At 33.5% G+C, this 17,559-nt stretch overlaps 1 protein-coding gene across 1 annotated transcript; it reads right to left on the bottom strand.

Annotated features, from left to right (window-relative positions):
• Nucleotides 1-9,651: 9,651 nt before the first annotated feature.
• On the bottom strand, nt 9,652-16,912 carry LOC127736058 (angiopoietin-related protein 1-like). The gene is made up of 2 exons (XM_052246557.1): nt 15,847-16,912; nt 9,652-10,351 (listed from the first exon to the last, which is right to left on the bottom strand). Exons 1-2 carry the CDS (start codon nt 16,811-16,813, stop codon nt 9,708-9,710), a joined length of 1,611 nt encoding a protein of 536 aa, XP_052102517.1. The 5' UTR covers nt 16,814-16,912; the 3' UTR covers nt 9,652-9,707.
• Between the last annotated feature and the right edge of the window lie 647 nt (nt 16,913-17,559).

Here is a 17,559-nt window from a genome sequence, read left to right as displayed (position 1 = left end):
GGTAGACAACTAAACGACAAAATAATAACTCGATTGGACGTGATAGACTTAAGAAACAACATGCAAAAGACAAAAAAGAACGAAGAGTGATCCTACGATATACAATATGTGTAACAGCAAGCAACATGCAGATAACAAGTTGACAAAATATTCATCTCCGCGAAAATAACTCCAATGATTATGACATTTATGAAGAAGACAACAGATTTAACAAGTCGGGTTTCTAAATTACGTTTAAAAACTAGTTAATAGCGCTGTGAGATCGTGTGCGGAACACAAGGGTGTAAATGTTGGTTTTAAAAGACTTTTGAAAAAGAGAGGTAATTCTACTTATACAATGACAGTAAATATAAATAACTTTTTGAATAAAATTGAAACAGAAAATAAGTTCTGACCAAAGGGAATTTGTACTCAAAGGATGATGTCCCCTACAACTCAAATACAAACTTAAATCAATAGACTCACAATATAATTGACTAAACTATTAAACTACACAAAAGGTGCCACATGTGAAGCAGAGTATGCTTACCCTTCCGGGGCACCTGAGATCACCCCACTTTTTGGGTAAGATCGTGTATGCTTAGTTTTCTACGTTGTGTTCTGTATACTGTTTTTTGTCTTTTTGACTTTTGTTTTTTAGCCATGGCGTTGTCAGTTTATTATCGACTTATGTTTTTTGCCATGGCGTTGTCAGTTTATTATCGACTTTTGTTTTTTGCCATGGCGTTGTCAGATTATTATCGACTTTTGTTTTTTGCCATGGCGTTGTCAGTTTATAATCGACTTTTGTTTTTGGCCATGGCGTTGTCAGTTTATTATCGACTTTTGTTTTTTGTCGTTGTCAGTTTATTATCGACTTTTGTTTTTTGCCGTTGTCAGTTTATTATCGACTTTTGTAATTTGCCATGGCGTTGTCAGTTTTATATCGACTTTTGTTTTTTGCCATGGCGTTGTCAGATTATTATCGACTTTTGTTTTTAGCAATGGCGTTGTCGGTTTATTATCGACTTATGAGTTTAAATGTCCCTTTGTAATCTTTCGCCTCTCCTTTGCGTTTACTTTTTTAATCGCTCTTATGTTGCGGAGTTTGACATGAAATATTAGATGTGCAATGTATGGTACCAACATTTCATTTCGAGTACTTTTGCCGATAATTTCCTTTTTGTATATAGTTTTGGTATTAATTGTAATAACTCGTTTAATGGTGCAGGTATTTTAGTACGGAAATCATTAAATTTCAAAATACAAAATTTAATATTTGAAAGGAAAGAATGTGTTGAGATAAAAAAAACAAACTTTTGTTCACATAGATACTATGACATTTGCATTACATCTGTATTTTTACCTTTCACCAATTGTCTTTCTGAAGTTTATATGAATTATATTGATGAGTCATGTGCATGCTATGCCATGTATTCTGAATATTGTTCTACTATTAAGTTTAGGTAGTGACTGTACAATTGACTTAACTAGTAATACTGCAAGTAGTAAGTTGATAGAATTTATGTCCTGTATCATTATTACAGGGAGAAATATCCGAATATTTGTTGTATATATATTCAATGTATATATATGTCTACAACAGAGGTTAAATAAAACTGTGCGTATAAAGTTTCTCCTCATTCTCCATTTTTTGCACAGATGAATATTGATATGCTCAGCAGAGCGTAAAATATATACAACCTAAATAGAAAGACATTGAAATGGTCAAAAGCGAATGATTTTAAACTTAAGATGTATCGACATTTTTTTTTAATTTTGAGATTAACTCTGATGAAGTTAAAGAAGGTGACGTTGGACGATTCTCCTCTCAGCTTATAAATGCGCTTCATATGGCGGCAAATTACGTATTGCAGTGGGGACGTTCTGATTATGCTTACAACCCTATTTGAAAAACTAAATCGTACTAACTGTCGTTTTGAATATTTCCGCGATATATACTCTGAACAACCAACTGACTGTTTCAATTAAACTATTTTCCAGGACATCTTGTTGAAAGTGCAAACATACTTTAATAATAGTGACAAAGCATCTATTCCGGAACTTGAAAAACTAATTACTTTTGAAGAATGTCGTGACCAAATACTCCAAAGAGCGGGAAAGCACCAGGACCAGATTGTATAACTAACGAAAACATCAAACATGGCGGTGATCAAGTGATAAAATGTTTGTGTAAACTCTTTACTATGGTTTTGAAAACTAAATGTTTGCCTGTTTCTTTTCTACATGGTATTATTATTCCATTTTTTATAGAGGAAGTAATAAAGATAAAACTGAACAGCTGTGACATAAACATCGGGTTTAGAAAAACCTTAAAAAAAAGATATTTTTGGTTCGTATTCATATATATATAGATATATAATAATCAATTAGTTACTATCATGTATATCGATCGTTATTCCTGTGCGTTTTCAATATTTTTAGACCAAGCTTTTGATCGTATATGGTAAAATGCGGAAAATTGGCATAAAAGACGGACACTGTTTATGTACAGTATAAATGGCCAATAACATTTGACCTAATAAACCTCTTATGAAGTATGACACGCATTCTTTTCTTGATAGTTACTTGGATGCTCTTTACATCCCTGATAATTAAAAACAACTATGGGCAAAAATTGTGATTCAATCACTTTGCACTCCGAAAAGAAAATAATTTGAAATCGCCAATTCAGTGTCGACCAGAACTTAGTAATAATTAGGAAATTCACAACGTTAACATATTACATGTATCTGTTCACAGAGTTGGCTAATCGCATTTGGATAATAAACTATTAGTCACGGTAACATTGGGCTCAATAGCAATAAAGGATGGCCTATGCTCTTTGTGATGTTGTCGTTCCACTGATGTCGTTCACTTTTAGTTGCCTGTGAAAAACATTTAGAAGCATACAATAATATGGAACTGTTTTGACATTTTAGGAATCGGTTCGCTCTTTAACGACATAGGTGTAGCCTTACTCGATGTTATTACATATCTTTATAGAAACTTTCAACTGTGACAACTGGAATTTTATGTAATTGAATTCGTGTATGAGTTATATACCCTTATATATATATATATATATTTCTCTAATTCTTCGTCAATTTATCCCTTTCTGCACCCATTGTATAAAAAAAAATTTAATCAACGTGTGGTTCGTTTGATCTCAGTTCTTCATTGGTTAAAATCCGATTATGACGTCGAATTTTCTTGCTTTCCTCTGAATTTCCTATTGTGACGGCATGAAAAAAGGCGACCATGCCTGATGACGTCACATAGAAAGAATACATCTTTTTGCAGATCATTCAAAAAGAAGGACTAAGTTTGCCTGCATATTGTTTGAAAATCATTAGAGAAACAGATTCCACCACCAAATCTCGTGTAATACGATATTTATCCACTCTCGACAATTAAATTTTAAATATTTAAAACGCTCGGCGAGCCTCGCGTTTTAAATTTGAAAATTTAACTGTCTCGAGTGGATAAATATCGTATCACACTCGATGCAGTGGTAGAATCTATATATATCCAACGCAATCATAGATTTGAACGTTGTTTTCAATTTAGACTTGTTTATATATATATATATATATATATTCTTCTTACTAATACTCATATTATGCAAATCCTAAACAGTACGAGAAGATAACGTCATCAACTATAGTCCCAATTATAAGGGATGATAATAGGTTTCTTCCATTATTCAAAGTAACCAAAATATGCAAAATACCAATTTAAATAGATTTTATTTAAATCACATTCAACAAGAAAATCTTTGCTTCGCTGGAAGTTAATTTCAGTCAACCAAGACCCGGAAAATGAGACGTTGGATCACATTTCTTAGTGTGGTCATCTATATCCACTACCTTTGGTTCACACTTGTCTCCCTCTATCACAGCACACCCTGGCGGTGGTCCAATTACACCTGCATGAATACCAATCCTACTCAGTAAAAGAATTAAAGAAATTATAGATTTAAACCGAGGTTTAAAACATAAAACTTGATCTATTAAAACAAATTTTGTTTCATTGATAAGGATTTTTAAGACTTGATCTGTTTTCGACGTTTCCAGCCCTTTCACGATATAAGATATACAAGTGCATACTTGTAATCCATGTTTTCTTATTGTGAATGTAAAAAAACAAATATGGTACTGGAAAAGGGGCATTGGCTGCCAAATTCATATCATCTGAATTGACTCAAACTCTCAAATTTGATTTATTATATTTATACGAATTAACGCATAAAACGCACGAAAAGCGTACTAAATATGTTAATGGGCAAGGCGTGGCTATATACGATTTGTAATGTTAATGATTAGATATTGTTCAATGAAACTAAACTGCTTTTCATGAATCAAATATGTCAATCACATATTGGCGAGCAAACAAATATTTGACGCATGCTCAATTCACGGATATATAGCTTTGTAAAGTGAAAGATATGAGTGAACATCCAGTAACATATTTTTTAAGAACATTTATTATGTATTGTTTTAGATTAATAGTGAAATTGATGAGGGTCATTGATATTAAATTTTGCTTTATTTTTTCATTATTTGAGTGGCCAAAGAGGCGGAGCTAGACAGTGAAATAACAACTTCTGGGATGGAAGTTAGAGCACTGGTGAAAGCTACTTCCATTCCTTGCTTTTCCTATAACAAGCGATCAACGGCGGGATTGGGCAGTGTAATAACTAACAAATCATTCATTTAACGCACTCCTCTAAGAATAACATAAGTAACTCACTCGAAGATCAAAGTAAAATCACCATTCATGTTACAACATCCTAAACCGTATATCAGAAGTACACAAATCCAATAGAAAACAATAAGCAATGTATAAAATCGTTATAATCAACATTACGGGACTGTACGACATTTAATTAACAAAACAATGAATAATTATGATGTTTGAGGACCTATTCAGTCAACAAATTAAAGCTGCCCTCTAGTTTAATTTTTTTCAGCTGCCATTTTTCCGATAACTAAACATGATGGGCACATGCGCAAACAATTCAACTAAGGCCATAATGGATATCATGCATACAGGTGTAAATACGCTCACATTATTGTTTAGAAGGTCAATAATGTATCACACATGTTTGTTTGCTTATTTTGACAAAATTGAACCGATCTGACGGCTGTAGGCGAAATATTATTCAATATTCCGTTCTTGTTAATGTTTGCAACGTGCATTTTTTAAAGTGATATATTTTTTCTGAATATCTTACCCACAAACAAACATAGAGCCATCGGCTTCGCAATATATTTCATGACAAGCTTTGTAATCAGTATGTGTACTGTTTAGAGCAACTACCACACCCTTATAAGTACAATTTGCCGGATCTATAAAACAAAACAAAATTCAGAATAACAATTTAAAATGTCAATTTTTGGCTACATTTTTGTACATGTACATTCTTTTTACTGTCATGCACGCTTAAATCGGAATGATACATTTATTATATCGAAAAAGAGAGGCGAAAGATATCAAAGGCAATTCAAACTCACAAGTCTAAAACGTCAAGCTGACAATGCCATGGCAAAAAAATGAAAACTGATCAAACGACAAACAGGATGTAAAACACAACATAGAAAACTAAAGACTGAGCAACACGATCCCCACAATAAACCAGGAGTGATATCTAAAGACTGAGCAACACGATCCCCACAATAAACCAGGAGTGATATCTAAAGACTGAGCAACATGATCCCCACAATGAACCAGAAGTGATATCTAAAGACTGAGCATCACGACCCCCACAATAAACCAGAAGTGATATCTAAAGACTGAGCAACACGATCCCCACAATGAACCAGAAGTGATATCTAAAGACTGAGCAACACGATCCCCACAATGAACCAGGAGTGATATCTAAAGACTGAGCAACACGATCCCCACAATGAACAAAAAGTGATATCTAAAGACTGAGCAACACTATCCCCACAATGAACCAGGAGTGATATCTAAAGACTGAGCAACACGATCCCCACAATGAACAAAAAGTGATATCTAAAGACTGAGCAACACTATCCCCACAATGAACCAGGAGTGATATCTAAAGACTGAGCAACACGATCCCCACAATGAACAAAAAGTGATATCTAAAGACTGAGCAACACGATCCCCACAATAAACCAGCAGTGATATCAATCTCATGAATAGTGACATTGTTTGTAATGTATGACACAGCTACTTCCGAATAAAAAGGTGCACATTTTAGATATTAATCTATTAATAATAGAACAATAAAGGATAAAAACCTACTATGTCCAGGAGATGGAAAAGTTCCACAAGCAGAATCCGCCATGCCTATAAAGAAACACATAATAATAACACAAGAAAGAGCGTTTTCTGTCTCTATTTTCATGTTTATACTGTAATAAACTATGCAGATTAGAATGCACATGATTATTAGATAAGATGGCCTCAATTGTCTTCGCGATATCCTTTATCAAAGTACTTTTAGATTTATTTTGTACATATATTGGTGTGACGTCTGAAAAATCAACTATTCCAACTTCTTACACTATTTGTATATCTGCGTGAGCGTGCGTGCGTACGCGTGTGCTTTTCAAACTTATTCCTTTTTAGCTATTTTATGTTTCAAATGAAAACCAAAGCAGTATTCGTAGTTTTACAAGTGCAAATTAATGGAACCAATTTGTGATCTTTTTTTTTCTTTTCAATATTGACAAATGGTTTTAATTGTTGTTTCTCTAATTGGAATTCTTCATTGTAACGAAGTTTTATTTTTTACTATTTTAAGGGAACCACGTACAATGTATATAGATTGTTTATAAGATCAACGTGAATTACTAGGAACAATCCATAATTATTGTCTTTGATTAGAACTAATCATTAATAAGAGATCGAGAGGAAGTAATTTTTCCATTTTATCCATCAGTAATTACTAAAGAATAACGATTCCTCGTTATCTGTAGCATTGACTTTGAGATAGAGACAACTCTTGAAGTCAAACATAATGTCCAATATAATCAAAAGTACTACGTTTTATCAACTTCCCGTGATCAAATGTAACGTATCGTACTTTACTTAATGATTTTTTCAAGTCACCATCGAGTACAACTAAAAATAAAATTATAAAAAATAATGCAGAAATGTAAATCAAAATCATAAAAGTATGACCATTTATAATTTGCTTCCGATCAAAGAATTGTTTCTTTTATTTGCATCTTCTTAATCACAAAAAGAGTACGCGATAATTAAAAGCAAATCTGCATTACAAGTAAACAAATAATTTCATGTCGGCGCCTTTTATAGCTTACTGAACGTTGTGGGTTTCGCTTATTGTTGAAGGCTGTACGCAGACCTTTAGTTGCTTAAGTCATTTAATATCTGATGGATATTTGCCTCATTGGCAATGATACCGCATCGTCTAATTTTGAAATCATATTAGAATTGTACAGAGAATTTGTTTTGTATCGGTCAATATTACCTCCCATTTAACAATTTTTAACTTTTATTACGCAATGCATATGTTCTATTAGGATCCTTACAGACTACGATTTTGTGTCATTTCATTTATGAATAAAGGTTGGTTAGTTTATTGTTTTGGTAATTATTATTATAAAATACTTACTAATATTTAAATGAACAGTTTTCCAGAACAACTACGTAAGAAACGTAACGTTTAGCTCGCTGATCGCTATATCATGTATATAGCGTTCGTTCAGCGCGTTCATTCAGCAAATATTTAGTTAATATTCAGTATTATTTCATTTCTATGACCTTTCTCGTACTTTTAGTGAATAAAAGACGATGTATGGTATACACCAATGTGACAGCGACATAAAACAGAATCTGTAGATGTTCTACCAATATAGACACACCTTCAGTTCTACCAATATAGACACACCTTCAGTTCTACCAATATAGACACACCTTCAGTTCAATGTTGAAATATCCAAACACCAATTGAATTATAAAAGTCGGTACACTACACAGATATGTCAATATATCCCTTTACCAGTATAGTATAATTGAAAGTATTTTTAAATTGTGTAATGAATTGTTTTCTTGGCACAATGTTCTTAGGGCAAAGAAGCATCCGATAAAACACTAGTCAAGAATGAGCAATGAAATACGGTATTTTCAGATTGTTGTCCCTGGTTTAAACATCATTTTCGGGAGAGTGTTTCGGAACTGTAAAAGCAGTCATATATTAAGTTTTTACATACTGTAATTATATAGAGAAAATATGATAAATGTATAATAATGATCTTTTTCCCCTTAATGTTGACCCACCAAATCAATTTCTTTTAAAAGTTTAGATAATCATATCAATTGACTTTTACCTAGATATCAAATCGGAAATAAACATTTACCAAAGTAAAAACACGTTAAATAGATCATAGTGATCCACATTTGCTTGGGTGTTGACCTATATCCCAAAATGGATGATTTAATCTTATTACCAATAGTTACGGAAATATGGAAAAAGTATTAACAAAAATACCGAACTCCAAGGTAAATTAAAATGGGGGAGGGAAAGTCCATTATAAACATGAAAAAAACGCTCGACTATATCAACCAACGGAACGAATAGAAAGCAACTGTCGTAAAACTTGACAAAAGCGTGAAACATTAACATTAGGTATAGTGTTCTGTTCTATTCTCCAAAATGCATAATTACAATTGTTTAGAAGATCCTTTTATTTAAAGGCAATGACCATTAAATGTTGGTCACATTGACTTATTCTTGGCTAGGTGTAGACCTGCCTCCTAAAATACACTTGTACAAGTTTAAATTATCTTATTACTTCTAGTTTCTGATTAATGAATTCAGACGTAAAACTTAACAAACTTATACTTTGGCGTCGACGCAATCGAATATTATAGTCCATTGACGCAAACTAAATAGTTGAACCAACTGAATACTTGTAGAATAAAACACACAATATTTACAGATAATTTTATTCTTAAAGCCATCAACTGAGTTTAGAAACTTTAGACGATACATGATTCCTATCACATATACTTGTATATAATGCATTAGATACTACCGTTGATGCGATATCCCAATGGGTTGTATCTTATTTACACCTCGATAGTATGGTTAGTACAACACGATAGATTTCAATAATTTAGCAGAATGTCTTTCAGCAATTGGACCTGATGTTATGGTAAAACATGGTAGATGCAGGATATCTAATTAATGACATCATGCATGGTGTAGATGAATTTTTCATATATTGAATTTAACAATACTTTTGTTGTACGTTATTTCAACGCAAAACTCTTTTGTTTACATACGCTAGTCGTTTATAAATTGTTTTTCTTTTATATTAATGTTTTAAGTTTAATTCTTTCTTTACCACTGGTAAGTCAGTTTGATGAAATCATAGACTGGAATAACTAAGGGAAAGCATAATTGATAGATTTAATGTCTGTCGAATTAAAGTAACCGTATTTTTGTTGAAGACACAAAAATTGAAGGCTTATTTTTTTTTTTTCAATTTCAATTTAGAAGTATTTAGATACAAATATATAAAGAGTATAGAGAGAAATCAATGACATATGAATATAAAGCCTAACAATTGTCAAAATAGACTCCAATCATTCAATTAATGTAGTGATTTCGGCCAGCCTCTTGACTTTTTTTTTCTTTTTTCTTTTTTTTTTGAGGGGGGGGGGGGGGGGGGGTTTATAAAACAATATCAGATTCCAAATTGATGAATAAGTATTATAATTGTAATAGTTCAATTTGTATTTCGCCTAAGCTTCATTTCCACTTTTCGAAGTGAATACTTATCGTCCTCTTTCAGTGTAAACCAAACAATACCATCACTGTACTGAGAGTGAGAATAAAATCCGACGTGGTACACGCCATTTAGGTTACTAAGATAGCAATTATTGAACCACCATCCAGATTTGTTTTCCGCCGCGCAATGACGGACATTGAGGTCATTATCCATGTCCTCAGTACTAAACTTCATACCGTCGTGGAAGCTGAGGGAATCCCCGGCATTCCCCGTGTATCCACCCACGTGGATCTGATAATCTACATCCTGGCTTCCAATTGAAAAGATTCTATATTCAGAAAAATGTTTCTTTCCTTCCCAGTCCCACATATCAATTCGTAGCGTATACTCATTTTGATTTGTAACAAAATTAATCCATTCGTTTCCAATCCAGTGGCTGCCGTACAGATTTCCAAAACCGAACTTATATTCGATCCACTGCCTGTTAAAGCTAAGAAGACCATCAGTGCGACGTTGAATAACAGTATATGCAGTTCCGTTAAGAAATTCGCAGTAAATATTATCTGGTTCCTCTGCTCCTTCTGGTTTGATCTGGTACACACCACTAACATCATATCCCATTTCACTTACATCTTGGCAATCTGAAATAAGCATGTTACAATTAATATCAATTTGTCGACGAAAATCCATATTTTCAAAATATTAACACGAACTCCAGGAATTCCTGGCAATTTATTATTTGTATTCGATGTAACATTAAAACTATACAAGTAATATAAATGCCCAAACCAAAAAATGTAAAATAACATTCAAATATAGTGCTTCATATACTGATTCTGACATGCTTATTTACTGAAGGGTGGTATACATTATATTTGATAGATTTATACTTAGTTTTGTTTAGATTCTAGTTATCAAAACTTCACCTGTTCACAATACATATCAACATAATGTCCCCATTTTCAATATACATTGAAAGATCCTTGTTCGAAAATTATAGGACAAAACAGTACACAAAATTAGTTTCATTTTATTACAATTATGCTGACAAAAGTTTCAAAGTAAGTAAAAATGAGACAAGAGTGCACACGCTGAAATGTCTCGCCTTCTTTACTAACCATTGATTTTATGTTGATAGTCCTAAATATAAAGCTTTACTACAAGTTACACATAAACTTAACATGATCCAAGAAAATGAGGTCAAGGTCAGATAAACCAAATGAGAAATACATGTACACCTTACAATCATTCAATAAATCAAACATAGTTGACCTATTGCTTATAGTTTCTATGAAACAGTCTTAACCAAGAAAACTTAACATTGACCAATGAATTATGAAAATGAGGTCATGGTCAGATGAACCATGCCAGACAGACATGTACACTTTACAATCAATTTATGCATTAAATATAGTTGACCTATTGCTTATAGTATCTAAGAAACAAACTTAACCATGAAAACTTAACATTGACCAATGAACCATGAAAATGAGGTCAAGGTCAGGTGATACCTGCCAGACAGACATATACACCTTACAATCCTTCCAAAACACAAAACTTAACATTGAGAAATGAACCGTGAAAATGAGGTCAAGGTCAAATAAAACCTGCGAGACTGACATGTACATCGTAAAATATTTCCATACACCAAATATACTTGACCTATTGCATATAGTATTAGAAAAAAAGACCAAAACTCAAAAACTTAACTTTGACCACTGAACCATGAAAATGAGGTCAAGGTCAGATGACACATACCAGTTGGACATGTACATCTTACAATCTTTCCATATACCAAATATAGTAGACCTACTGCTTATAGTATCTGATATATGGACTTGACCACGAAAACTTAACCTTGTTCACTGATCCATGAAATGAGGTCGAGGTCAAATGAAAATTGTCTGACGGGCATGAGGACCTTGCAAGGTACGCACATACTAAATATAGTTATCCTATTACTCATAATAAGAAAGAAATTATTTTATGATGGTATAATACTAAACCCCTAACAGGAGGGATTGTGCCTGATATTCATATGATGAAGACATAATCTTTCAATCAGTTTAATTGAGGTCTGGAGCTGGCATGTCAGTAACTGCTAGTAGTCTGTTGTTATTTATGTATTATTGTCATTTTGTTTATTTTCTTTTGTTTCCTATTCTGACATCGGACTCGGACTTCTCTTAAACTGAGTTTTACTGTGCGTACTGTTGTACGTTTGTTTTTTCTACATTGGCTAGAGGTATAGGGGGAGGGTTGAGATCTCAAAAAACATGTTTAACCCCGCCGCATTTTTGCGCCTGTCCCAAGTCAGGAGCCGCTGGCCTTTGTTAGTCATGTATCATTTTTAATTTTAGTTTCTTGTGTATAATTTGGAGTTTAGTATGACGTCCATTATCACTGAACTAGTATACATATTTGTTTAGGGGCCAGCTGAAGGACGCCTCCGGGTGCGTGAGTTTCTCGCTGCATTGAAGACCCATTTGTGGCCTTCGGCTGTTGTCTGCTCTATGGTCGGGTTGTTGTCTCTTTGACACATTCCCCATTTCCATTCTCAATTTTATTTTTTAACATTACAAAAAATGTTGACTTTTTTTTCAAGTAGTCATTGAACCATGAAAATGAGGTCAAGGACAATGAACATATGACAGACGGAAACTTCGTAACGTAAGGCATCTATATACAAAGTATGAAGCATTCAGGTCTTCTAGCTTCTAAAATATAAAGCTTTTAAGAAGTTAGCTAACGCCGCCGCCGCCGCCGGATCACTATCCCTATGTCGAGCTTTCTGCGACAAAAGTCGCAGGCTCGACAAAAAATCATTCGAACTATTTCATTATGAGTGTTGTACAACCTCAATGTCAATTCATGGGATTTTTCACGGTCCTGTGCCAAAAACCATTGGATAAGTTGTAATCTTATAATAATTACTCATTTTTAAGAAAAAAGGGAATACCGGTATATTTTCATAACTCTGAAAAAAGGGTGAAGAAGTTTCAGAGTGAATTCAACTAGTGTCTATTATTATTAGAATAAATTTCTACAGTTCTACAATTATTATAGTTTCTTTAGGTATTGTCCACAATGTACAGGGTTAAGGTGTTATGTGCAACATTAAATCTTAAAACCGCTATATCCGTATACAGATATGAGTAATGCAAGTTAGGATTGTTGATTTGTTTAACTTTTTTTTAGATTAACCGACTGCCTTTATGTCTTAAACGCTTTCTGAAGATCTTTTATACCCACGTCAAATTTGATTGCTATCACAAAACATATGATTAGAAGGAATTGTCAACTCATAGATGTTCGTTTTACACTGCATATTAATTACATTTCTTTAGAATTGAATTCAACGGATGTTAAGGAAGAAGAATTGGAAGCTTACGACAGGATGTTAAGAACGAAGAATGGAAGCTTAGGACATTTAATTGATTCAAATAGTCCCAAAGGTAACATTTGGTGACAAAATGATTTAATATCTAATGTCACGTTACAACAATATGACTTCAGTGAGTTTTAACAAGTTCAAGGATACTATTATATATTAAAACATGGTCTGGCTGGACTCACTGCAACACGCATCGTTCGCACTATGTCGGTTTAATGTGACAAGATTTCATAGTTCCCTCCCTTTATCAAAAACAAAAACCTCCCTAAGAAGTTCTCATTCAATTTTGAACAGTTTTACACAGAGTTGTCAAGATATAAAAGAGAGGCGAAAGATACCAACGAGATATTTAAACTAAAAAACAAAAATGACAATGTCATGGCAAAAAAAGATCAAAAGGCAAACAACAGTACACAAAATACAACAAAGAAAACTAAAGACTGAGCAACACCAATCCCACCAAAAACCGGGGGTGATCTCAGGTGCCCTGGAAGGGAAAGCAGATCCTGCTCCAAATGTGACACCCGTCGTGTTACTCCGGTAAAATACGTTGATTAGTAGTATCAAGTTGTAGTTATATTTAATAGATTTAATTAACATGCATGTTGCATCCCAATATTCAACACGAAAAGCGATAGTCTGAAACGTAGGTGCGATTCTGAAAATGTAAGACATGAACTGCGAATTGAAATAGACAACATGTTTATTACAGAGCTGAGTTGCATTTACGGACACATTGAAGTGCCGTGGTAAAAAATAAAATAACAAAAATTTCGAACCTAAGGAAATTCAAATCGGAAAGTCCCTTATCAAATTTCAAAATCAAAAGCTCAAACACATCAAACGAATCGAAAACAACTGTCATATTCCTGACTTGGTACAGGCATTTCCTTATGCAGAAAATGGTGGATTAAACCTGGTTTTATAGCTAGCTAAACCTGTCACTTTTCTGACAGTCGCATAAAATTCCATTATATTGACAACAATGTGTGATCATGAGCAAAACAAAGACATAATAGGTAAAAATGTCAAAAATAGTGGTACAGCAGTCAACATTGTGTTATAATCTTAATCACTATTAAAAGCAAAATATATCAACAAAGAAAACAAATGGCATATAGACAAAGCACAAATGAAAGACAAAAAAACAAAAAAAGACCACAGCACAACAACACAATGGTGGGCTGCATAATTACCGAGCCACGCCAAATGGATATTACCAAAAGTGGACTAATTTAAAACAGTAAAGGTTAATAATTTATAAAGACAAATAAAAGAACACGTCATTAAGATGATAAACAACTTCAGGACATAGAATCTATACTTCAAGACCATCATGTATTATTTGTGAAGTTGATACGGAATATTATCAACAAGGTCTTGGTATCTTCCGATGAACTTTTAAGAAAAAGGACGAGACGTTCTTTGACATAATAAAATTGAGAATGGAAATGGGGAATGTGTCAAAGAGACAACAACCCGACCATAGAGCAGACAACAGCCGAAGGCCACCAATGGGTCTTCAATGCAGCGAGAAACTCCCGCACCCGGAGGCGTCCTTCAGCTTGCCCCTAAACAAATATGTATACTAGTTCAGTGATAATGGACGTCATACTAAACTCCAAATTATACACAAGAAACTAAAATTAAAAATGATACAAGTCTAACAAAGGCCAGAGGCTCCTGACTTGGGACAGGCGCAAAAATGCAAAAATAACCCTGGTTCATCAACCTTCTGCTCAGACACTGGTGACGTTTTATAAAGTCTGAGTAGTAGCTGCAAGCTCTTGAATACCGAATGAGTTGGGAAATGTATATCCCATATGCAGGTTAAGTTGGTATATTGCTACTAAGGTGGGAGAAATTGATTATTTCAACATCAAAATCGTCTCGTTTGCCATAGATTCTGGTTCTGAGATTACCGCTTATGTCAAATTCGAGGTGTAAGTCTTAAAATGAGGCGCATGAAGCTGTGTCTGTTGTTTCTTTAATTTCTGGTTCTGGAGGATATATTAATGGAAATATAAATCCGAAAAGTTTGGATTGTTAATGGAAAGAACATCATCAATATATATGAATGTGAAATTAAATGATCTGGTTTCTTTGATCTTCTTGTTTTTGACAAGTGTCTGAAGGAACTCCGACTCATATGAAAATGAGAAGAGGTCGGCAAGGAGAGGTGCACAGTTCGTTTCCATAGGAATGCCGACAATTTGTTGAAAAAGTCTACCTCCAAATTCAACAAATATGTTGTCAATAAGAAACTCCATCATACTGATCACTTGTTCCTCTGTGTAGCATGTTTTACCTTTTTGTTCACTATTAACAAAATATGTCGTATGGTATCCCAAAGTAATAAATTTATCTACGCAGCAGTGTTACATTAAGCTTTTGATGTGACAAGTGGTATTCATTTATTCTATAATGTATCTAACATTAACGGTACCAATTTTACTGCACCAGATACGCATTTCAACAATAAATATCTCTTCAGTGACGATCGAGGACAAAATATTTGAAAATCCAAAACTTATTAAAAATGAAGAGCTAATAAACTATAAATTACACAAAGTATGACAAAGTATGACAAAAGTATGACAAAGTATGACAAAGCCGGGCAAGGAATCAGATCTTTGCATGAGGGAGATATATATTCCTCAATTTAAAATAAATTTCCCAAAGAATTTGGATAATTTATTTGTTAAATAATTATATATCATGTTTGAAATACTGTAAACCTACCCTTGGGTATACTCGTGATCACTCTTCGTTTATTTTCTTTAGTCCCGTCATGATTAACTTCCGTAGACTTCAAAGACGCAATGACTAACGTCTTTAGATAAGCATTGTCATCCTTTAACAATCCAAGGTCTTTATCAACGGATTTTACTTTAGCTTCTAAATTTTTCAGATCGTTTTTTATAATGTCTGCAGTTACTGTATATTCCTCATCGTGAGCTTTCAGTTCCTGTATGCTACCATTTAAGTTATCATTTTTATCTGATTGTGATTTTAAAGCATTTGTTAAATCATCGTGTTTTACCTCCAAGGTGGATAATTTCGTTGTAAGTAATTGGATGGATTCCGCAATATGAAAAGAGTTGTTACTGTATTTATTTTGGCCCATTTTAATACTCCTGTGTTCTGTTTGTAATTCTATGACGTCACGCTTCACTACAACCCATTCAGCTTTCAAATCCCGAACAGTATTTTTTAACAAATCAAGCATATTTATTTCACGATGGCTTATGGGCTCTGCTTTTCTCATATTTCCAATATTTAAAGCTTGAAAACCTCTATGCATCCTTTGATAATTGTTTTTCAAATGGCTTACTTTCTTTTTTAGGTCTAAAAGATCTCTTTCAACATCAGTAATACTGTTAGATGTGTCCCTTTCAATGATCCTTCCCTTCAATGTTTTAAATTTTAATTCTGTAATTTGCCGTTCTAGATGTATGGTCCAGTTTTGACATTGTTTCAATTCTTCCAAAGCTGTAGCTTTCATCGTAAGAAACTCCCTGTCTATATATCCCGTAATATTGCTCACCTTATAACTGACATCCTTCACTTTTTGTCTGATATCTTCGTCGGGATACCATACATGGAAACTATATTCACATGGCAAATTATTCCCGCGTACTTCCGAGTCTGAGTGTACAACTGAATGCATAATCAAATAAAGCTGAACAAGTATTTTTCTGCAGTTCATTTTGTAATGTGTTGTTAAGCGTATGTATTCAATATCATGTTGCTTTTTCTTCCTACAAAATTATACCATTTTGAGTCGAAGAACTAGTCGCGTGGAAATATAAACATTGTCAACAAACAACAAGTAAAGATCCTGAAACTATAGTTCGCAGTCGATTCCCGTAAATTGATATTTAGCGTGGACGTAATCTGAGTTTTATGCATATGGAATTTTGAAATAACGATGTGATTATCATTAAGTAACTTTTAATGAAGTCTTTAAGACACATCTAGATTGTGAACTATTTTGTATATTATACAGGGCTGTATCATATTCTGCTTTAAGTGCGTGTCTATGAGCGTTTGACGAACTAAGACAATTTCTGTTGTATTGATCAAAGTTAATGAAACTCTTACTTGAACGGTTACATTAATATAAGGCAGCAAATGTTATAATTACAACACAGGGGACCCACGTGAACTGTCAGACGTGCTCGTTTATTAAAGCTGAAGAAGCACTTTATCCAATTAAAATGTCATGATCATCTGCGATGAACCAGTCGTGATTAACAATCACAGATTTTGATAGTTTTAAGGTAGCGTCTAGGGAATATTTATTGAATTATTACCAAGTAAATGAAATAAATCCTCAAAAAGATATATCAGTCAGAAGGTAATTGAATTCCATTTACTATAACAACTAATCGCTTTTAGTGAAAGTGATGCATTGCAACGAAAAATATTCGTACCTTTAATTTGAGTTGCCTG

The sequence above is a fragment of the Mytilus californianus genome, unplaced genomic scaffold (assembly GCF_021869535.1).
Source record: "Mytilus californianus isolate M0D057914Y unplaced genomic scaffold, xbMytCali1.0.p SCAF_3, whole genome shotgun sequence".
NCBI lineage: Eukaryota > Metazoa > Mollusca > Bivalvia > Mytilida > Mytilidae > Mytilus > Mytilus californianus.
The sequence above is the reverse complement of the archived record's forward strand: the minus strand, read 5'-3'. Positions and strand labels throughout refer to the sequence as shown.

What these genes read in the sequence shown, in the direction of transcription:
- LOC127736058 (XM_052246557.1), bottom strand. Translation starts at nt 16,813, where the DNA reads ATGAACTGCAGAAAAATACTTGTTCAGCTTTATTTGATTATGCATTCA. An exon ending in GATCACGAGTATACCCAAGG is followed by an intron (nt 10,352 to 15,846) that starts GTAGGTTTACAG and finishes TGCTTATTTCAG; the next exon opens with ATTGCCAAGATGTAAGTGAA.